The sequence below is a fragment of the Mustela putorius genome, unplaced genomic scaffold (assembly GCF_011764305.1).
Source record: "Mustela putorius furo isolate JIRA1106 unplaced genomic scaffold, ASM1176430v1.1 tig00537227_pilon_pilon_pilon, whole genome shotgun sequence".
Taxonomy (NCBI): Eukaryota; Metazoa; Chordata; class Mammalia; order Carnivora; family Mustelidae; genus Mustela; species Mustela putorius.
The window spans coordinates 23895677-23916873 of record NW_025422368.1 but is presented as its reverse complement, the minus strand read 5'-3'; the positions used below and the strand labels follow the sequence as shown (position 1 = coordinate 23916873).

Genomic DNA, 21197 nt, shown 5'->3' with positions numbered 1-21197 from the left:
AAAGAGTTCATTTTTTTATGATGGCATCTTAAATAATTAAGAAGAAAAAAATTTCACCCAATTATTTCATGAATATTACTTATTCTACTTACTTTCCTGCAGTTGATAGCATGAGAATCTTTCATTAAATTTGTTGGACTTGAGTCATCAAGGGAGGAAGAAGACTGTAACCTTCAAAAAGTGACACATAAACATTTTCTTTATATATATGGTACTTTTGTCTTTAAACACATAATCTGATAAAGTACAGTGAAAAACAGGAGATTGAATGTCATGACAAGTTTTCTCAAGTAGACTAACTTTTTCAGTGCCATACTTAATTTTTACTATGGACTGCTGAAAAACACCATGTGGTAAATTGAAACATAAAACTCTGAGGTAAGAGCACTTAGGTAAATCATGTTGCCTGTCTTAATACAGCATGTGGTAAAGTGATGGAATAATAAATAATCATTCAAAATAGGCATTCACATTAAGAATCCATTCCTTCTCGGTTCCTTAATAACAACAGAACTGAGAATAAAGAAAGCTTTCCTAACATCCTGTAACCTATTTAAGTGAAAAATGTTATGTTTTTATTATAAGTCGTGCCCAGGTACAAAATCAGTGAAACCCAAAACAATATAAACAAAATCCTATGCTTTAATCCTAAATCTCTTCAAGACTTAATATGACAATATTAGTGTCTTCAGGACATTAACAGTATCCTATAAAGACAAATACCATAGGGTTCACTCATGAGGTACTTAGAGTAGTCCAATTCATAGAGACAAAGTAAAATGGTGAATGTCAGGGGTTAAGGGGAGAGGGAAATGGGAATCATTGTCTAATGGGAGTTTCGGTTTTGCAAGGTGAAGGAAGTTGTAGAGATGGACAGTGGTGGTGGTTGCCCAGGTGTATTTAATGCTACTGAACTGTATATTAAAAATGGGGAAAATACTCAACCTTGATTATGTATATTTACCACAGTTAAACAAATAAAATGTCCTTCACTGATACAATGTTTTTCATTACTTAAGTCACTTAGTTGTAAAACCTTAAATCTGGAAGGAAACCGAATCCTATAGTGAAAATTAGTATAGGATTAAAGACTAAGAATGTATAAACCACACACTCGAGCATTTAAAAATTCACTATATGCTACTGTCAGTTTTATATATTGAGTGTTGTCAAGAAATTTATGGTCAAAGTGGATGAGGGGTTAAATACATATCCTTGTACATATTTATCGTACTTTCAATACTGAAAGTATATAGCACGTTGCAAGTATTCAGTATTGAATAAAATTGAGCAGACAGCAGTCACAAATGTCTCAGGGATTTTCTTCAATGTAAAGTTTTTAATGTGAAAACTTAAAAAATTTGGACTTACAAAGAGGCAGAAAGTAAAAAGTCTCTTCCCTCTTCTACATCTCCCACCCTCCAACACCTAGTTGTATCTATGAGAAGAAACTAATCTGAACAAGTTTCTGTATTGTCATATGTTGTGGAGTTTAAGGTCCTTTCTTTACAATTCCAAAATCCAAAATGCCTTGGATTTTCCATAATTCATGTGGCAGCAAAATCAGAATTAATCTGAACTTAGCAAAATTTGAAATGATGAGGCTAATGTTTTATCCTACTTTGCCCTGCTAATATTTACAATTCACTCCAGAAATAGATCTTAGAACTTTTATTATGGAAAACTTTAATTCTTTTCTAAATCTTATTTAATGCATTTACCCCAGAGTCTTCCCCTCTCCTCCCATGTTTTATCATTTAATCTGTAAATACTTCTCAAAGCATAAATAACAATTTAATTGATTATGGGTGCTGCCCATAATGTAACTAATTGCTCTCTTTTAAAAAACTTAAATTCCAGAACAAACATATCTTTCTTTTAAAATCCAAAGATAGAGGCGCCTGGGTGGCTCAGTGGGTTAAAGACTCTGCCTTCGGCTCAGGTCATGATCCCAGGGTCCTGGGATCGAGCCCCGCATCGGGCTCTCCACTCAGTGGGAAGCCTGCTTCCTCCACTCTCTCTCTCCTTGCCTCTCTGCCTACTTGTGATCTGTCAAATAAATAAATAAAATCTTAAAATCCAAAGATATTCTAGGTTCAGGACTATCTGGTCTCAAGGGTTTTAGATGAGCAATTATGAGCTTGTATATACACATATTCATATATATAAACGTATCTTGGGGCACCTCGGTGGCTCAGATGGTTAAGCTTCTGCCTTTGGCTCAGGTCATGATCTCCAGACACTGGGATCAAGCCCCAAATCAGGCTCCCAGCTTGGCAAGGAGTCTGCTTCTTCCTCTCCCTCTGCCTCTCTCCCTGCTTGTGCACTCTCTCTCTCTCTCTCTCTCAGATGAATAAACAAAATCTTTAAAAATCTTTTTTCTTATACAAGTGAGTTATTGTATATATTTTTTGCTCTTTTCCTGTGCATTCTATTAACCATATATTTTAAAGACCATTCCATATTAGTATAAATAGACCTAACTCTTAATAGTTGCACAGTACTCCATCGTATGGGTATGCCATAACAAGTTGTAGTTGTAAATATTTAAATCACTAAACAAGCATACAATGAATGGTCTTATTCATAGACTTTTGCACAGTTGTGTAAGAATATTTGCTCCTGGAGTAGAATTTCTGAGTCTAAGACCATATTCATTTACATTTTTATGAGTATCGTCAAATTGCCCTCCAGAGTTGTTACATTAGTTTATTTCCTACAGTTTATGGGTTACTGTTCACTCACGCTGTCACTCACCAATATTGAGTGTTATCAAGCTTTCAAATCTTTGACAATCTTATAAATGGAAAAAGTAACACCGTATGGTTTGATTTTGTATATACAGTTGACCCCTAGCCAACAGGGTTTGAACTGCGTAAGTCTGCTTATACATGAATTGTTTTTGATAAATACAGTACTGTAAATATGTTTTTGTTTATGATTTTATCTTTTGTTTTCATCAAAGTTTAGTAGTCACACAATGTTATGTAGTCTCACGCATACAACATAGTGATTCAACAACTGTATGCTGTGCTCACCACAACTGTAACTACCATCTGTCACCGTATAATGTTGTTGTAATACAATTGTCTATATTCCCTATGCTCTACCTTTTATCCTTATTCATTCTAAAACTGGAAGCTTGCACCCCAACTCCCCTTCACCCATTTTGCCCATCCCACCACATTCCTCCCCTCTGGTGACCATCAGTTCTCTGTATTTATGGGTCTGTTTCTGCTTTTTGTTTGTTTGTTTGTTTTTTTAGACTCCACATGTAAGTGAAATCCTACAGTGTTTGTTTTTTTTCTGTCAGACTTATTTCTTTTGGTGTAATACCCTCTAGGTCTCTGATGTTATAAATGGCAATCACATTCATTTTTTATGGCTAATATTCCTGTGTGTGTGTGTGTGTGTGTGTACGTACACACCACTTCTTACTAATAATTGCACCTCTGACAAATCTCATTGATCAGGATACTCTACTATGTAAACACTATTATAACACTTCTTTATCCATTCATCTATCAGTGGACACTTAGATTGCTTCCATATCCCGGCTATTATTATTAATGCTGCAATAAACATAGGCGTGCACATATCCTTTCAAATTAGTTTACATTTTCTTTGGGTAATTACCCAGCAATGGAATTAACAGATATATAGGTATATCTAATTTTTAAAAAGATTTTATTTATTTATTTGACAGGCAGAAATCACAAGTAGGCAGAGAGGCAGGTAGAGAGAGAGAGAGGAGGAAGCAGGCTCCCTGCTGAGCAGAGAGCCCAAACTGGGGCTCAATCCCGGTATATCTATTTTTAAATTTTTTTTATTTGAGAGAGTGTACGGGTGCAAGTGGGGGAAGAGATGGAGAGAGAATCTCAAGCAGACTCTGCACTGAGCATGGAGTCCAATGGGGGCTTAATCTTGCAACTCCTGAGATCATGGCCCTTTGCTGAGACCAAGAGTCAGACACTTAACTGACTGAGCCATTCAGGTGTCCCAGTATTTTTATTTTTAATTTTTTGAAGAACCTCTATACTGTTTTCCACAATGGCTGCACCAATTTACATGCCTACCAACTGTGCACGTGGCTTCCTTTTTCTCCACATTCTCCCCACCATTTGCTAGTTCTTGTCTTTTGATTTTAGCCATTCTGACAAGTGTGAAGTGGTCTCTCATTGTGGTTTTGATTTGCATTTTCTTGATGATTAGTGATGTTGAGCATCTTTATATGTTCTATTGGCCATTGGTATGTGTTCTTTGGAGAATGTGTATTCAGATCCTGCCCATTTTTAAATTGAGTTGTTTAGGGTCTTTGTAGTGTTGAGTTGTATACATTCTTTATCTTGAATATTAACCCCTTATGAGATATACCATTTGCAAATATCTTCTCCTATTCAGTAGATTGCCTTTTAGTTAAATTGATGCTTTTCTTTGCCATGTAAAACCCTTTATTTTGATGTAGTCTCAGTAGTTTATTTTTTAAGATTTTATTTATTTACTTGACAGAAAGAAGGAGCACAAGTAGGCAGAGCAGCAGGCACAGGAAGAGAGAGATGCAGTCTCCCTGCAGGGAGCCTGATGCAGGGCTCACTCCCAGGACCCTGGAATCATGAACTGAGCTGAAGGCAGATGTTTAATGGACTGAGCCACCCCCAGTAGCTTATTTTTTGTTTTGTTTCCCTTACCTTAGAAAACATAGCTAGAAAAATGTTGCTAAGTTCAATGTCTAAGAGATTCTTGCCTATTTTTTTTGTTTGTTTTGTTTTTTAGAAATTTTATGGTCTATTTTTGTGTATGGTATAAGAAGGTGGACCAATCTTTTTTTTTCTTTTTTAAGGTTTTCTTTATTTGAGAGAGAGAGCAAGAACACAAGTAGGGTGAAGGGCAGAGGGAGCTCCCCGCTGAGCAGGGAGCCTGATGCAGGGCTCAGTCCCAGGATCATGACTTGAGCCAAAGGCAGATGCTTGACCGACTGAGCCACCCAGGCATCCTGGAAGTGGTCCAATCTTATTCTTTTCCATGTACCCATCCAGTTTTCCCAGCACTGTTGATTAAAGAGACTGTCTTTTCCCATTGTATGTTCTTCCCTCCTTTGTCATAGATTAATTGACCATATAATCATGGGTTTATTTCTGGGTGCTCTATTCTGTTGATCTATATGTCTATATTTATGCCAGCACCACACTGTTTTGATTATAGATTTATAGTATATCTTGAAATTTGATATTATGATACTTCCATCTTTGTTCTTCTTAAGATTGCTGTGGCTATTTGGGATCTTTTGTGGTTTCATACAAATTTTTAGGATTTTTGCTCTGTGAAAAATGCTATTGGTATTTTAATAGGGATTGTATTAATGTATAGATGGCTTTGCATAGTATGGACATTTTAATATTCTACCAATCCATGAGCATGGTATGTTTTTCTATTTGTTTGTGTCATTCGATTTCTTCCATCAATATTTTGTACTTTTCGAGGTACAGAACTTTCATCTCCTTAAGCTTATTCCTAGGTATTTCATTCTTTTTAGTGTAATTTGAAATGGAATTGTGTGTTTAATTTCTCTTTCTGCTACTTTGTTACTAGGGTATAGAAAAAACAGATTTCTGTATATTGATTTTTGTATCCTGCAACTTACTGAAACCATTTATTCTAATAGTTTTTAGTGTTTTCTATGTATTGTACCATGTCATCTGCAAAAAGTAACTCTTTCACTTCTTCCTTAGCAGTTTGGATGAGTTTTATTCTTTTTCTTGTCTGATAGCTGTGCTTAGGACTCCCAGTACTACAGTGAATAAAAGTGGTGAGGGGTATGTGCTTGTTCTGGGTCTTAGAGAAAAGCTCTTGATTTTTCACCATTGAGTATTATGTCAGCTCTGGGTTTTTTGCATATGGCTTTTATTTATGTTGAGATATGTACCCTCTAAGCCCATGTTGCTGAGTTTTATGCATAAATTGGTATTGAATTTTGTCAAGTGCTTTTTCTGTCTATTAAGATGATCATATGATTTCTATATTTTTTTATTGTGGTGTATCAAGTTCATCAATTTGCAAATATTGAATCATCCCTGCATCCCTGGAATAAATCCCACTTGATCAGGTTCAATGGTCCTTTTAATGTGTTGTTGAATATGGTTTGCTAATTCTTTTCTGAAGATTTTACATCTATGTTCATCAGAGATATTGGCATATAGGGTTTTTTGTTTGTTTGTTTGTTTGTTTTTTGTGGTGGTGGTAGTGGCATCTTTGTCTTATTTTGGTATGAGAGTAATGCCGGCTTCATAGACTAAACTTGGAAACATTCTTTTCTGTTTTTTGGAATAGCTTGAGGGAAATAGGTATTAACACTTCTTTAAACATTTGGTAGAATTCACCTGTGAATCCATCTCCTGAACTTTTGTTTATTGGGATTTTGTTGATCACTGATTCCATTTCATTACTAGTAATGGATTTTCTATTTCTTCCTGATTCATTTTGTAAGATTGTATGTTTCTAGGCATTTACCTGTTTCTTCTAGGTTATTCAATATTTTTGGATATAATTTTTCACAATTGTTTCTTATAATCCTTTGTAGTGTAGACTGCAACTTCTCTTTAATTTCTGATTTTGAGTCTCCTCTTTTTTCCTGATGAGTCTGGCTAAAGGTTTATCAATTTTGTTTATCTTTCTAAAGAATCAACTCTTAGTTTCATTGATCTTTTAACTGATTTCTTTAGTCTCTCTTTCATTTATTTCCACACTGGTCTTTATTATTTCATTCCTTCTACTAACTTTGTATTTTGTCCTTTTTTAAGTTCCTTTACTTGAAAGGTTACATTGTTTGAGACTTTTCATGTTTCTTGAAAAAGGCCTATATCATTTCCTTCTTAGAAGTGCTTTTGCTAAAAAAAAAAAAAAAGCGTTTTTGCTGTGTCCCAAAGATTTTGAACTATAGTTTTTCTATTTTCCATTGTTTCCAGAGTTTAAGAAAAAATTTCTTCTTTGATTTCTTCATTGATTCCATGGTGGTTTATCACATAGTGTAGCCTCCAGAGTTTGTGTTTTTTCCAGGGTTTTGTTTTATTTTGTTTTTGTAATTGATATCTAGTTTCATATTGTTGTAGTCAGAAAAGATGCTTGATATAATTTTAGTTTCTTTACATTTATTGAGACTTCTTGTTTGGATAAGCATGTGATCTATCCTTGAGACGGTTCCCCGTGCATCTAAAAGGAAAGTGTATTCTGCTATTTGGTGATGAAATGATCTGTATGTATTTTTTTATGTCCATCTGGCCTAATGTGTCATTCAGAGTGACTGTTTCCTCATTGATTTTGTCTTGATGGTCTATTCATTGATGTAAGTGAAGTGTTAATATTCCCTACTATTTTATTACTGTCAATGTCCCCCTTTATGTCTGTTAATATTTTCTTTATATATTCAGGTACTCCTATGTTGAATGCATAGATATTTACAATTATTATGTCCTCTTCTTGGGTTGATCCCTTTATTAATACATAATACCTTTCTTTGTCTGTTGCTGTAGTCCTTGTTTTAAAGTCTGTTTTGTCTAACACAAGTATTGCTATCCCAGCTTTTATTCTCTGCCTCCAGTTGCATGATGTATCTTTCTCCACCCTTCGCTTTCAGTTTGTATGTGTCTTTAGCTCTGAAGGGAGTTTCCTGCAGGCAGCATATAGATGGGTCTAAATTTTTTTAATCTGTTGAGTCACCCTTTGTCTTTTGATTGGAACATGTACCTCATTTACATTTAAAGTAATTATGGATATCTATGTACTTACTGCCATTTTGTTCACTTATTTCTGGTTGTTGTAGTTCTTTGTTCCTTTTTTCTCTTGCTCCCTTCCCCTGTAATTTGGTGACTTTCTTTAGTGTTATGCTTGGATTCCTTCCTCTTAATTTTTTCCATATCTTTTATACATTTTTGGCTTGTGGTTACCATGAGTTTCATATATAACATCCAAAGTATATAGCAGTCTGTATTCAGCTGATGGTCTCCTAAGTTCAACAGTCTAAAGGCACTACATTGTTACTCCCCCTTCCCGTTATTATAGGACAGCACATTTTACATCTTTTAATTCTGTGTATCCCTTGACTAATTTTTGTTGATATAATTGATTTTACTACTTTCATTTTTTAACCACCATACTAGCTTTGTAAGTATAAGGTTGACCTACTACCTTTACTGTGTATATTTTGTAATCAGTGGAATTTTTTCCTTTTGTACTTTTCTTATAGCCTTTTCTGATTAAAGAATTCTCTTTAAGATTTCATCTAAGGTCAGTTTAGTGGTGGTGAAATGTTTTAACTTGTGTTTGGGAAACTCTTTACCTCTCCTTAATTCTTTTTTTTTTTTTAAAGGATTTTATTATTTATTTGACACACACAGAGAAAGAGAGTGATCACAAGCAGGGGGAGTGGCAGGGGGAAAGGGAGAAGCAGGCTCCTGGCCAAGCAGGGAGCCCGATGCACGGCTCAAATCCTAGGACCCCAAGATCACAACCTGAGCTGAAGGCAGATGCTTACCAACTGAGCCACCCAGGTGCCTCTACCTCTCCTTAATTCTTAATGATAATCTTGGTGGGTGAAATATTCTTAGTTGTATGGTTTTTTTCCTTGCAGCATTTGAACAGATCATTTGGCCAACACTTGAACATGTCATTTGGCCTGCAAATTTTCTGCTAAAAAATCAGCTGTTAGCCTTATGGAGTTTACTTTATACATTTCTAGTTGCTTCTCTCTTCCTGCTTTTAAAATCTTCTCTTAATAATAATTTAAATATCAAAAACTGTCATGGTGTGGACTTCTTGGGTTTATCTTGTTATCTGTTTCCTTCCCCAGGTTAGGGAAGATCTTAGCAGTATTCCTCAAATAAGTTTTCTGCCCTCTTCTCCCTCTTCTCCTTCAGAGATCCTTATGATGCAAATGTTTATTCACTTGATGTTGTCCAAGAGATCCCTTAACCTGTTCTCATTTAAAATTTTTTTCTTTCTCCTATTTAGCTTGGGTGCTTTCCATTACCTTGTCTTCAAAATTAGGGATATGTTCCTCTGCATATGCTAATTTTTGATTCCCTGTATTTTATTTTTCATTTCTGTCATTGTATTCTTTAATTCTGATTATTTTGATATTTTCTATTAATTTATTAAACTTCTCACTAAGTTTATCCACTCTTCTTTCTAGTCCAGTGAGCATCTTTTTGACCATTACTTTGAACTCTTTATCAAATAGATTAGGTATCTCCATTTACTTTTCTCTCTACGGTTTTGCCTTGTTGTTTGGTTTGGTGCATATTTCTGTCTTCTCATTTTGACCAACTTATTGTTTTTGTTTCCATGAATTAGGTGGAATAGCTACTTCTAAACCTAAAGGAAGGGGCTTGTGTATGGTTGTTCCCTGTGTAGACGAAGAGCCTGGTAATTTTGTTGACTGGATGGATAGAGGTAGGGTTAGTCTGGTTGGGGATCCCAGGGCACTTTGTGCTAGGGCTGTGGTGGTGGGAGAGCTGGAGCTGAAGAGGTCATGGGCCAGCATAGCCCCGGGGCTCTTTGCACTTAGGTGCCCTGACAGAATAGCATAGATGAGGCAGTACATGCTGGGGGCTCCTGTCAAAGGGTAGCCTGGCATAGTGGCTGGAAACAAGGCAGGGTTGGGCCTGAGGGTTTTGGGACACACTGGAAACAGGACACCCTGATAAAGTGTATGGAGCTAATGCAGCATGAACCATGTGGTCCCAGAATGCTCTGCACCAGGAGTGCCCTAGCAAGTCATGTGGAACTGAAGTGGTTCAGGCCTGGAGTGTTCTGGTACTCTGCACCTGTGTCACCTTTGGAAGACAGCTGCAGCTGTACTGAGCTCTGACCAGATGTGTCCTAGTGTCCTACTATATGCTATACTGGGACCACCTTGGTTGGATAGCAGGGTTCATGTAGGCTGGGGTGTGGGGCTCAGTGAAGGAATAGGCAAGCTAGAATGTGCATATAGGACCCTGCTCTCATCCACACTCTCAGGGTAGAGGCGGAATATAAACTGTGGCAGCCAGCCCCTCTGACCTGGACAGTGATCCAGCAGCTCCCTTGAGATATTGACAGAGTTCCAAGCTGGTTCCTGTATATTCTGTTTGATCTTCTAAACCACGCTTTTTTGTATGTGCCCCATGGTAGACTTATCTGCTCATAATCCCTCAGTACTATTTTTTCCCACTACTACTTACAGTGTCAAGGGTGGGGATTCCCTTTTTCCGTTTGTTACAGTGTCTGTATTTCTCTTACTATTCTTTATGTAGTCTCTATTCCTTCACTTGTACAGAAGCTCTTCAGTCAGCCTTTAGTTCTTCATGAGAAACTGCTCTATAAATAGATGTAGATTTGGGGTGTCTGTGGCAGAGATGAATTCAGGGTCTTCTTATGTCACCATCTTGGAAGGGAATCTCTCCCTTAAGATTTTTCTCAATATTTTCTTTGTCTAGCTTACTTTATTGTAAGAATACAGTATACTATATATATATATATGTTATTTATATATATAGGATATATATATATGTTATTTATATATATAGGATATATATATATATATAAAACACGCAAAATACGTGTTTACTTACTGCTTATGTTCTTGGTAAGACTTCTAGTCAATGGTAGCCTATTAGTAGTTAATTTGGGGGAAGTTGAAAGTTATATGCAGATTTTTGACTGGGGAGGTGGTTGATATCCCCAAACCCAATGTTGTTTAAGGGTAAGGGTCAGCTGTATAGGGGGCACCTGGGTGGCTCAGTTGGTTAAGCAACTGCCTTAGGCTCAGGTTCTGATCCCAGAGTCCTGGGATCAAGTCCCACATTGGGCTCCCTGTTTAACAGGGAGTCTGTTTCTCCCTCTGACCTCCCTCTTCTCATGCTCTCTTTCTCCCATCTTCTCTCTCTCTCTCAAATAAATAAATTCTTAAAAAAAAAAAAAAAAGGGGGGTCAGCTCTATATATTTGTAACTGTGAATGGGGTTGAGCAATCATTTTCTGTTTTTTTGTTGTTGTTGTTTTCTTTTTAAATTTAGTTGGTTAACTACACTGCAATATCGGCTTCTGGGGTAGAATTCAGTGATTCATTATTTACACACAACACCCAGTGAGGGTTGAGAAATTGTTGAAGATTCTTGACCATTGATGATTTTTTTCTATTCTATTCTCCAACTTTTTTATTGAGCTGTTTTTAAAAATTACTTAATAACTTTATGCTCTATATAAAGTTTAAATACGTTAATAAAATTAAAGTTTATTTATAAAGCTTAAATAGCTTAATAACTATTTTTTATACTATAAAACTTCATATAGTAAGATATATTAAGTCCATTTTATCACATGAAACACACATTTTTCACATTTTATTATTCTTTTACCTTTGTCATGATGGTTATTGGCTTAAGTTTTGAGTTTTTAATATAACTTATCTACTTTTTTCTTTATGAATTCCAGATTTTGTGTGATGTTTATAAAGGACTTTTTAAACTAAGATTATAAAAAACTCGTATTTCTGTCCTTGAAATAGTTCTATAGTTTTTAAATTTTACTTTGAACTCTCTGGTTTATCTGAAATTTATTTTAATGTACAGAATAAAATTGGTGTTCAGCTTTTCCCCCCAAACAGTTAAAGTTATTATAATGCTTGTAATTGTTTAATCCATTTCCCCTCATTGATTTGAAATGCCACTTTTACCATATAATAAATTCTTATATGTGGGATTTTGTTTTTTGTTGGTTGGTTGGCTGGTTGGTCTTTTAGTCATTACATTTATTTTAGTCATTACAATAGGGAAATCTTAAATTCCTGTATGTGTTTGAGACTATTTCTGAAATCTATTCTTTCCCATTTAATCTGTCGGTTGTGCTGAAATGTTTTAGTGATTGTCACTTTATAATATATTTTAATATTTGTTAGGGTTAACTCATTCTATTACTTTTAGTTTTTAGAATTTTCCTCAATATGGTTAGTATCATTTGTTGGATTCTAAAAAACAAATGCAAGATGCCTTTCTGACAGGATTCACACTGAATTCATAGATGAGCTTAACAAATATTGACATCCTTACAGTACTGAGTCTTCCCATTGAAAAACAATAATCCAGAAAGCTATTCAAGTCATCTTTTATGAACCTTTGGAGCATTAACAATTTGTTTTCATAGAGTTCTGGATGCTTCTGAAGTTCATATCTAAATACCGTTTTTGTTGCTACTGTAAAAATGATCTCTTTCATTATCTTATTGAATTAGTTACTGTTTGTATATGGGAAACTTACTGATTTTTGAATATTGGTTTTATAAATACAATAATTCACTTGTGAAAATATTTGAAAACATCACCTCTGGAAATCCAGGACTTCGTTTACAATATCTGCCCCAAGACTCCCAGCACCAAGTACTATTCCAGTAGACATTCCAGGCACACTAATACAAGACTGTTTAGAGGATTCTAAAAAATAACAAAAGGAAAAATTCAAATGAAGACTTTAAAAATGTAAATATAACTTTTAAAAAAATATTTTTTTTCAACTCCAATATACTTCCTATTTCTTTCTTTGAAATAAATAGTCATGCTTGTATTATAATCATAACTCCTGATGGTTTAAGATGCATATGAAGAATGACAGGAATCAACGATGTAGAACATCACTGAGGATACAATCATAATCCATAACCCTTGGGTATGGATATTTCCTTCCCATTTTAATCTCCACACTAAAGTCAGAGCAATACTGCTTCATTTTTTAATATTCCTTAATATTTCTACTTTTATTTATACAAGTAATTTGTTAAAATATTCTCTTGGTGGATAAGCAAGATAAAACTCCCCCTTACTGCTTTCCATTGATTTACCCAACAGATATATATTGAGTAACACAAACTGCAGGGAACTTCTAGGGATAGATAATGGATAAAATACCATTCCTACTCTTGAACTCAGTCTAGTGGCAGGCCAGTTGAATAAACAACTAATTGCAAAAAGATGTAAGATTATAATGGAAGTGTGGTCAAAGTATTCTAGAAATTCTGAAGAGGGTAACTTAAGCCCTTAGAAGGCTTTGCAATTTTATCTTGAAATGTTAGATAGAACATAATAGAAGATAGAAAAAATAGAAGATAGAAACAAATAGAAGATAGAAAAAAATGGTAACAATAACAGTCCTAGTAATAAATCTCCATCATTTAAAACTAAGCTTACCTTCTGATGATTGAGAGCTACAAGGAAGTAATGACACTTCTTTCATCTCATTATGTCCCCTAGAATTAAGAGGCATTGTAGGTAATTTTTAAGTGCAGGAAAGATTTAAAGCCACTACATTATAACTCTGTGTACTTATCAATTCTTGGCCTTTTGTTTTATATATACACATTGTTAATGTCACAATCAGGGATCAAGGCACTGATGTGCTAAGTACCAGGGCATTTATCCAATGCCCCATTACCCTGTGAATTACACTTTCTCACAGTTACAAACTCTCAGTTTGTATATTAATGATAACAAGCAAGGATTATCCGAATGAATAACAGGGGATACTGCTAGAGATACCAAGCTTTGGGGACCTTTTTAAAAAACTATAGTAGATCAAGAAATAGGATTGGTTTGCTGCAACCTTACAACAATTTCAAAGAAAAACCTTACAGAAAGATAATACTTAGAATGGGCTCTGTTAGTTTATTAAGCAAATCAGGAAAAGTTGGCTGTTCTTCCAGGCTGGCTGACACAGCCATAGCCGGGCTTGGCAAGTAATACTTAGGCTGGATTTCTGCTTCGCCCCAGCCAAATACTCCCACACAATCCATCACATGTGGTACCTCAAGCTTAGAAGATGTGCATGCAGAAATAACATGCAGGACAAAATTTCTAACAATGATTTCTTACAATGATCAACAGTTTTAAGTTACAGCTACATCATTTTGTGACAGGACAAGACAAGGGCATGAAGGACAAGAAGAAAGAGCTTGAGTGAATGCATTTACTGTCACCTTTTATACCAAGCAAAAAGACAGTTATTACAAAAGGGAAAACTTTCAGCTTAATTCTAAGAAGTAACACCAGTGAACAGTGAATGAATTACAAAAAAATATATACTCGTTATAAAGCCAGATGATCATACAACTTTAATGGTTTCGCAAGATGAGAAAAGACACTCTTTTGAAGTTAACACAAAGGTCTTAACAACATAAAAAAAATTACTTACAAAACTAAAGTGTTGACAGACACAATGTATTCCAGTTCTTTGGTCCAAGGATTTGTGAAACTAAACCACTGGCTTTTTAAAGTTACAAAAGAGCCATCTTTCTTTCTGAACTTGTATAAATCTGTAAATATTTTCTCTTTACTCTGTAGAACTTAACAAGAAAAGATAATAATCAGCATAATGGGTTACCATGATATAAATCAATCCCCTGAGGATTAATTCAAGTTTCAGATATCACAGAAATGAGAAATGAGTTGAAGCTATAATTAAAAAGTACCCCCAAAATTAGCCCATTAGATGCATACCTGCCTTGTGCTTGTCAGTCAAATTACTATGGTCATCTTGATGAAAATATTCATAGCAAGAAGTTCCCAAAAGCTCCTGAGGCAGATATCCTAAAATTGCTGTCGCCCTGGTTTTAAAATTGAAAATAAACTTAAGATCAGTGAATGCAATCCCTTCCAGAATACTGTAGGTCCATATATGGTTGGCATAGTAGGAATGTGGACAGGGGGATGAGTAACTGATAAGCATCACTGGGATCCCTTTGGCTGCCCTTGGCCCAGACTAGAGGTACAACACAGAATGGACACCCACCCAGTCCAGAGTATGCTCTTCTCCTATTCAATAAAACAGACCATGCTGTTTCTGCACCCCAGGCCAAAAAATATTATTCCAAGTTTTATCCAGCAGTGCTACTAGGCACATCTTTAATAGCCTTAAGTATCTCATTGAACTCTAATCATTATGGTATATAAATGTTCACCTTTGGTCCACATAGACAAATTTTCCATTCATTGCAAACCGGGTTATAAATTCAGTTGGTTTCACTTTAATCTCTCCACTGTTCTGTGGGACAATATATGGATGTAATCTCCCAATGGCAACAAGGCAGGTAAAATTACTACCGTCTTTCTTCTTGTCCCTTTCTTCTTCCACTCCAACAATATTTGGAGGCCAGCTTCTCAAGTAACCAGTGCAGTGGATAGTACAGAATTTTCTATGATCTAATTCAAGAGTTTGAAAAAAGAAAATTTGAGTAATTGTGAATCAACTCTTAAATTTCTTTGACATTTATAAGTTATAATTGTGCTATAAAGCATTCTTTAAGCATGCTAAAATATGAAGGAGGAAGGTATTGCATTGAAAAGAAGTCATCATTTTATTTAACAACCTTATTCTTAATGGATTATTTTTCTCATAAACTAAATTATACATGCTACAATAAAAAGTTAAAAGATTAATTTAGGTTTCAATAGGCCTAGGGCTTAATACATTTCCAAGCCAGTTTTTTTTTAATTACAGTAATTTATATTTGTTAGAAAAATTTAAAATTTAAGTATCCTTGCTTTAAGCCACAAAGATACTATTTTTAGCGTTGTAACTTTTTGGTATAATGCATATCTAAAATTCATAAAGATTCTTGAATTTCTCATGTTAGCAATTATAATGGGTAATAGATATCTATGGTTATAATCGATTTATAAGAGTATTTAGAGAACATTTGGAGAAATTTATAAAAGGTATAAAAATAAAATTTGATATAAATTTTACTTTTCAGAAAACTCCAAGTAATTAACTCATAGGAAAAGCTTGTCACACAGGCCCAATCAAAATAATGAAAGACTGGAAATAATCCATATGCTCAAATGTCAGGAAATTCTTAAAACAGTGAGATTTAACACAGGCATAAAACACTGGAAGTATACAGATTATGGCAATCCACACACACACAAAAGCTGACATTAAGGGTTTAATAGGGTCAAAGAGAAGGGGGGAAAAGCTTTGTAAAAATTATGGAAAACAGTGGTTTATGATAAGATTTAGAAAAGATCAGAACATTCATTATTTTACACCAGCACTGTTTGGTAAGACTGTTATTACAACAAATCTTTAAAAAAAAATAAAAATGGAACAGAAGGTGGTATGGGCTATATTACAAGACAGAAACTGGTAGTAGTTATAGCAAAGACTTGGAGAACACTTTGTGTGCTATGTTTTTTTAAGGGCTTTAAATGTATAATTAATTGATCTTAATAGTCCTGTGAAGTGTTCTTATCATCAGCACCACTGTCTCAGGAAACCGAGAGTTAATGCCAAAGTCATAGCTGCAAGGGTGGAGCTGTGAGTGCTTTGTCTTGGAAGGTGTTCAAACAGGAGTTGTCTGGGTGATGGGGGGGGGAGGGTTACAAAAAGTATTTGAGTCAGAGGGGACAGCCAGTGTAAACCCAGAGCCAAGAGAGGGTCACATGTGGCTGAAGCCATAGTCTGTGATGGGGAAGTGGCTTGAGAATAAAGCAGAGAACAGATAGGTTATCTCTTCTTCTAACCATGCATAGGACATTGCACTCATCACTTAACAGACATCTCCCAATCCATGGTCCACAGATGCCTTAAATTATGTCATTATGTCTTCCAATCCCAAGCCATATGTATATGTTTATTGGCACCATAATCAACCCAGGTAGTTAAATGAGAAAACCGGGAGTCCTACCAGGTTCCTTTCTTTACAACATCCAAGATACCTTAAGGGAATTAAAAGTGGGATAAATGGTAAATACAAGGTTTTCATTCCTATTAAAACTAGATAGTCATAAGTCAAAAAGCTTATACACTGAGTTTGGCATTTCTGATGGCACTTGCTTGCAAACTTACAAATGATACTGACTAAAAATATTCTTTTCAACTAAAAATGTAGATTAAAAAATTTTCACATTCATATGGAATCTCATCACACAGAACCTAGCATTTTACTTTGATTCTTCTCGAATAACAGGGTTGCTGACCAAATTTCCAAATTAGTCTGTCCCACAGTTCTTCCTGTGAACATTTATTCGATTGGCAGATTTTTAGTTGGGATTATGTAATTCCACCCATTGCGATCCATTTGATAATCATTTTAGGCTTTTTTAAAATCCCATAAAATACCGCTTATCTCAAGAATTCCTAGGGGCACGTGGGTGGCTCAGTCTTAGGTTAAGCATTCAACTCTTGATTTCAGCTCCAGTCAAGATCTCAGGGTAGTGAGATCAAGCCCTGTTTCAAGCACCCTGTTTCAGCCAGGAGTCTGCTTAAAAATTCTCTCCCTAGGTCCCTCCCTCTGCTCACATGCTCTCTCCTTGAAATAAATAAATCATCGTAAAAAAAGAATTCTTTAGATTTTTACCTAAATATTGGGGTCATGGCCCCAATCCTTACCAAACTGTTTACATCAGCTCCACAGGGTAGATTCAAGTATAACTTCTCTGTGATTTTTGGAAAGAGGGAAAAATTTATGTTAACCCAAACACAGCCTTCATTTATAGGTTATTTTCTCAAAATCCCTCACGAAATATTTCTTCAGGTGGAGGGCTAGGTCTCTCAATTTGGTATCTTGCTTGAATTCTCACAGCAGCAGAACTGAGACAGGGATTCAGATCCACAAACACATTTGAGAGAGCATCCCAGCAATACTAGGAGGGAAGTGGGGTGAGACAGGAAAGGGAAGGAAGCTGATAAAGGATATGTTGTCCAGGAAGTTGCCCCTTTGGAAAATCAGTGTTCTATCTGGGTAGGGTGCATTCTGGGGAAAATTGTAGACCAAGAGCTTCAGAACTAAGTAATCTGAAGAAAAAGGGAATTAGGATACTCATCTACCAGCTCCCTTCAGGCAGTGGTTGAGGGGTGCTCACAGGGAGCATTGATTCTCAAGGACTTGAGGTCTGCCCCTAGCTAATGTAGGCAGTCTCTGAAGAAGAGAGAAGGTCTAGCAGCAGCATGGAGGTTGGACATTGGAAACAAGGTTATATAACCTTCAAGGGGTAGGTGCTAAGAGAATAGGTCATAGTGCACTGACAGCATCTTCCACACTTGCACAGGGAGCCCAAGAGATTCTGGGTGTACTGCTCTATTACTGATAATCTTATTAAGATGTCTGGGAGACACCCAAGATATTTGGCAGTAGTCCTCCATCTTTCATTAGCCCTTGATTTCACAAGTAGATACACATGACTAATTTTATCCCTATCTTAGAAACTTTTTCAAAGTTTGAATCTCTAACATTCATATTGGAATCAGGAGAGAAATAATGCTTTTAATGTCAATCCTGCTTTTTAAAAACAAAACAAAACAAAACTTTTTATTGTGGGAAATTTCAAACATACACAATCAGAACAGTATAATGAAACCCCACTTGAGTGATACGTGGCCGATCTTGAGAAATGGCTTTTCCATACTTTGTAAGTTCGGTTTTGATTTGCCTAAAAAAGAGCTGCTTTCTAGTTTCTTTTAAAATTAAGTGTAAGTAAAACAAACCTATGGAGATAAGAGATGAGTGGTTGCCAGGGGTGGTGGCAGTGGGGAAAGGAGTAGGCAGAGCACAGTGGATTTTAGTGCAGGAATACTTTGTATGTTATAAGGTAGATACGTGTATTATACATTTGTCTAAACCCACAGAATGTACAACACCAAGAATGAACCTTAAGACAAATTTTGGGCTTTGGGTGATGATGATGATGTGTCAATGTGGGTTCATCCTTGGTAACAAATGTACTATTTTGGTGGGAGATGTTGGTAATGGGGGAGGCTCTGCATTCGTAGGGCAGAGGTAAATGGGAAATCTCTGTCCCTCCCTCTCAATTTCATTGTAGACCTTAAACTACTCTTAAAAAAAAAAAAAGTCTTAAAAATAACTGAAAATTTTAAATGTAACTGCCATGACATAGTAAACAAGAAAACGCCTTTACTAACTATGAGCTTTCCTCATTAAAAGGGAGTCGTCTTAAAACATAATCCTATTGGCTAATTATTACTGGAAAGACCATGTAGGAGCAACTCTATGTAAAATACAATTGTTTCACTCGATACTCTCCTTGGCTAAAGTAGAACACAGGTGATCTCATGTGTGGGAACCCATCCATGTGACCAATCAGGGTTCAATTTTGCAATTACCTCATCCTGCCCCAGCTGTCTGTCTACCTGTAGGTCTACAGGCTGTTGTCTTCTAACCCAGCACTGCAAGGAAAGGCCACCCTGATGGTCAACACATGCCCTTTCCATTCCTTCAGAAACACTAGCCACATGCCTTTGGCACAGAGCTCTGGAGTATAAAGGGAATATTTGGTGCAAGTGCCTGGGAAGATTAAAAATTCTTTTTCGGAAAGATATTTGACTGACTGCAGGCATCTGTGTGGCCCAGCTTGGTGTGGGAGTGAACATCCGTGTGTGGGCAGAATACGTTCCTTCCACAGAAGCCAGCCCCCTTGCTGGGTGTCTGCTGCAGAAATCATCCAGAATGGGTCTTTCATTAGTAACCTTTTGGCTCCTAGGAAGCTGTTAGTAGGTGGTATAGCATAGTGGAAAGAATACAGATTTTAAAGCCATGTTCCTGATTCTGCCACTTTCTATGCAACTTTAGACAAATTACATAAGCTTCTTTCTTTCTTTCTTTTTGGGGGGCTTCTGTTTCTTCAGGTACAAAATAAGGACAGTTTACTCAGGATTGTTATTCAGATTAAATTAGGTATTTACTCAAAGTGCTTGGCATATGGGTTTTAAATAATCACTGATTTTCTTGCCCAGAAAGCAAATTTTATTTTGTTTTCCCTCTTTTCTTTCTGAGCCACAAAAAAAAAATGGCTTCCATTTATTGAGTGCCTACTGGGAGCCAAGCACTGCATCAGCCACATGTAATCCTAACTCCCACGAGGGGGTATTATTATACCCATTGTATCAGTCTGCTAGGGTTGTGATAACAAAATACACAGACTGGGCTTAAACAAGAGAAATTTATTTTTTACTTATTTCTGGAGGCAAAAGTGTTGGCAGTTTTGGTGTCTCTGAGGCCTCCCTCTTTGGCTTGTAGATGGCTGACTTCTCACTGTCCCCATATGACCTCTTCTTTGTGTGTGTGTGCATCCCTAGTGTCTCATTGTCTTCTTCTTCCTTTAAGATGTATTTATTTGAGAGAGAGCGAGCGAGAACAAGAACAAGCAAGGGGAAGAGGCAGGGGAGAGGGAGGATCCCAAGCAAACTCCCCATGAGTGCAGAGCCCAACACCAGGCTCAGTCCCAGGACCCCAAGATGATGACCTGAGCTGAAACCAAGAGTCAAAGGCTTAAGCGACTGAGCCCCCATGCCCCCCTCTTTCCCTCCTTATGAGAAAACCAGTCACACTGGATTAGGGCTCTACTCTATGACCTCATTTGACCTTAATTATCTCTTTAAAGGCCCCGTCTCTAAAGGGCATCACACTGGGAGTTAGGGTTTCAACATGTGAATTTTGGGGAAACATGATTCAGTCCATAACATCCATTTTCCATATATTGAGAGGAATTTGCTTCCCGTTGCACAATTGTTAAGCAGCAGACATGATGTTAAAACCCTATTGAGGGGAGCCTAGGTGGCTTAGTTGGTTAAGCATCTCCCTTTGGCTCAGGTCATCAGGTCTTGATCCTTCCCTGCCACTCCTCTCCACCCTGGCTTCTTCCTCTGCACCCCCCCATTCATGTTCACTCTCTCTCAAATAACATCTTAAAACAAAACAAAACAAAAAACATCCTATCAAATTCAGAGTCCAGCTCCCTTCTACTCTGTCCTGAAGTCTGACCAGCAGTATGGCTTATTGTGAGGCAAAGCCTAATATGAGAACTTGAAACACTGGAGAGACTTAAAAATGTGACAGTTCCTTTAGCTCATCATGAAATCCATCTATGAATTAGCTTTAATTTACCACTTGAAATATATTTTTCCAGTAAGGTTACCAATATTTAAAAAGGAAAAAAATCTTTGCCTCTTCTGTAGATTTCTAACTTACAATATAAAAATTCCATTTAGAAACCATGCAGGAAGACTAAAGTGTGATTACTACATCCTTCAAAAATCTTGCTTGGTTTTTTTTAAACCTATGACTAGACACATGTGTTTTTGCTTATGATTCAGTATTTACAAAATACTGTAACGGTACAATGCAGTTCATGGAGGACATCTTACTTTCCCTTTTGTATCTTTG

The 21197-nt window shown here is 36.2% G+C and overlaps 1 protein-coding gene across 5 annotated transcripts in view; it reads right to left on the bottom strand.

The window, feature by feature from the left end:
* Positions 1 to 21197, bottom strand: part of ARNTL2 (aryl hydrocarbon receptor nuclear translocator like 2) — a 111389-nt gene that overhangs the window by 7392 nt on the left and 82800 nt on the right. For all 5 annotated transcript variants that reach the window (XM_013047798.2, XM_013047800.2, XM_045073230.1 and 2 more), the window contains 6 exons: positions 14976 to 15216; positions 14515 to 14621; positions 14210 to 14360; positions 13210 to 13268; positions 12351 to 12459; positions 93 to 171 (listed from right to left, as the gene is read on the bottom strand). In XM_013047798.2, coding sequence (XP_012903252.1) covers positions 93 to 171; positions 12351 to 12459; positions 13210 to 13268; positions 14210 to 14360; positions 14515 to 14621; positions 14976 to 15216 — 746 coding nt within the window. The remainder of the gene's footprint in view (positions 1 to 92; positions 172 to 12350; positions 12460 to 13209; positions 13269 to 14209; positions 14361 to 14514; positions 14622 to 14975; positions 15217 to 21197) is intronic.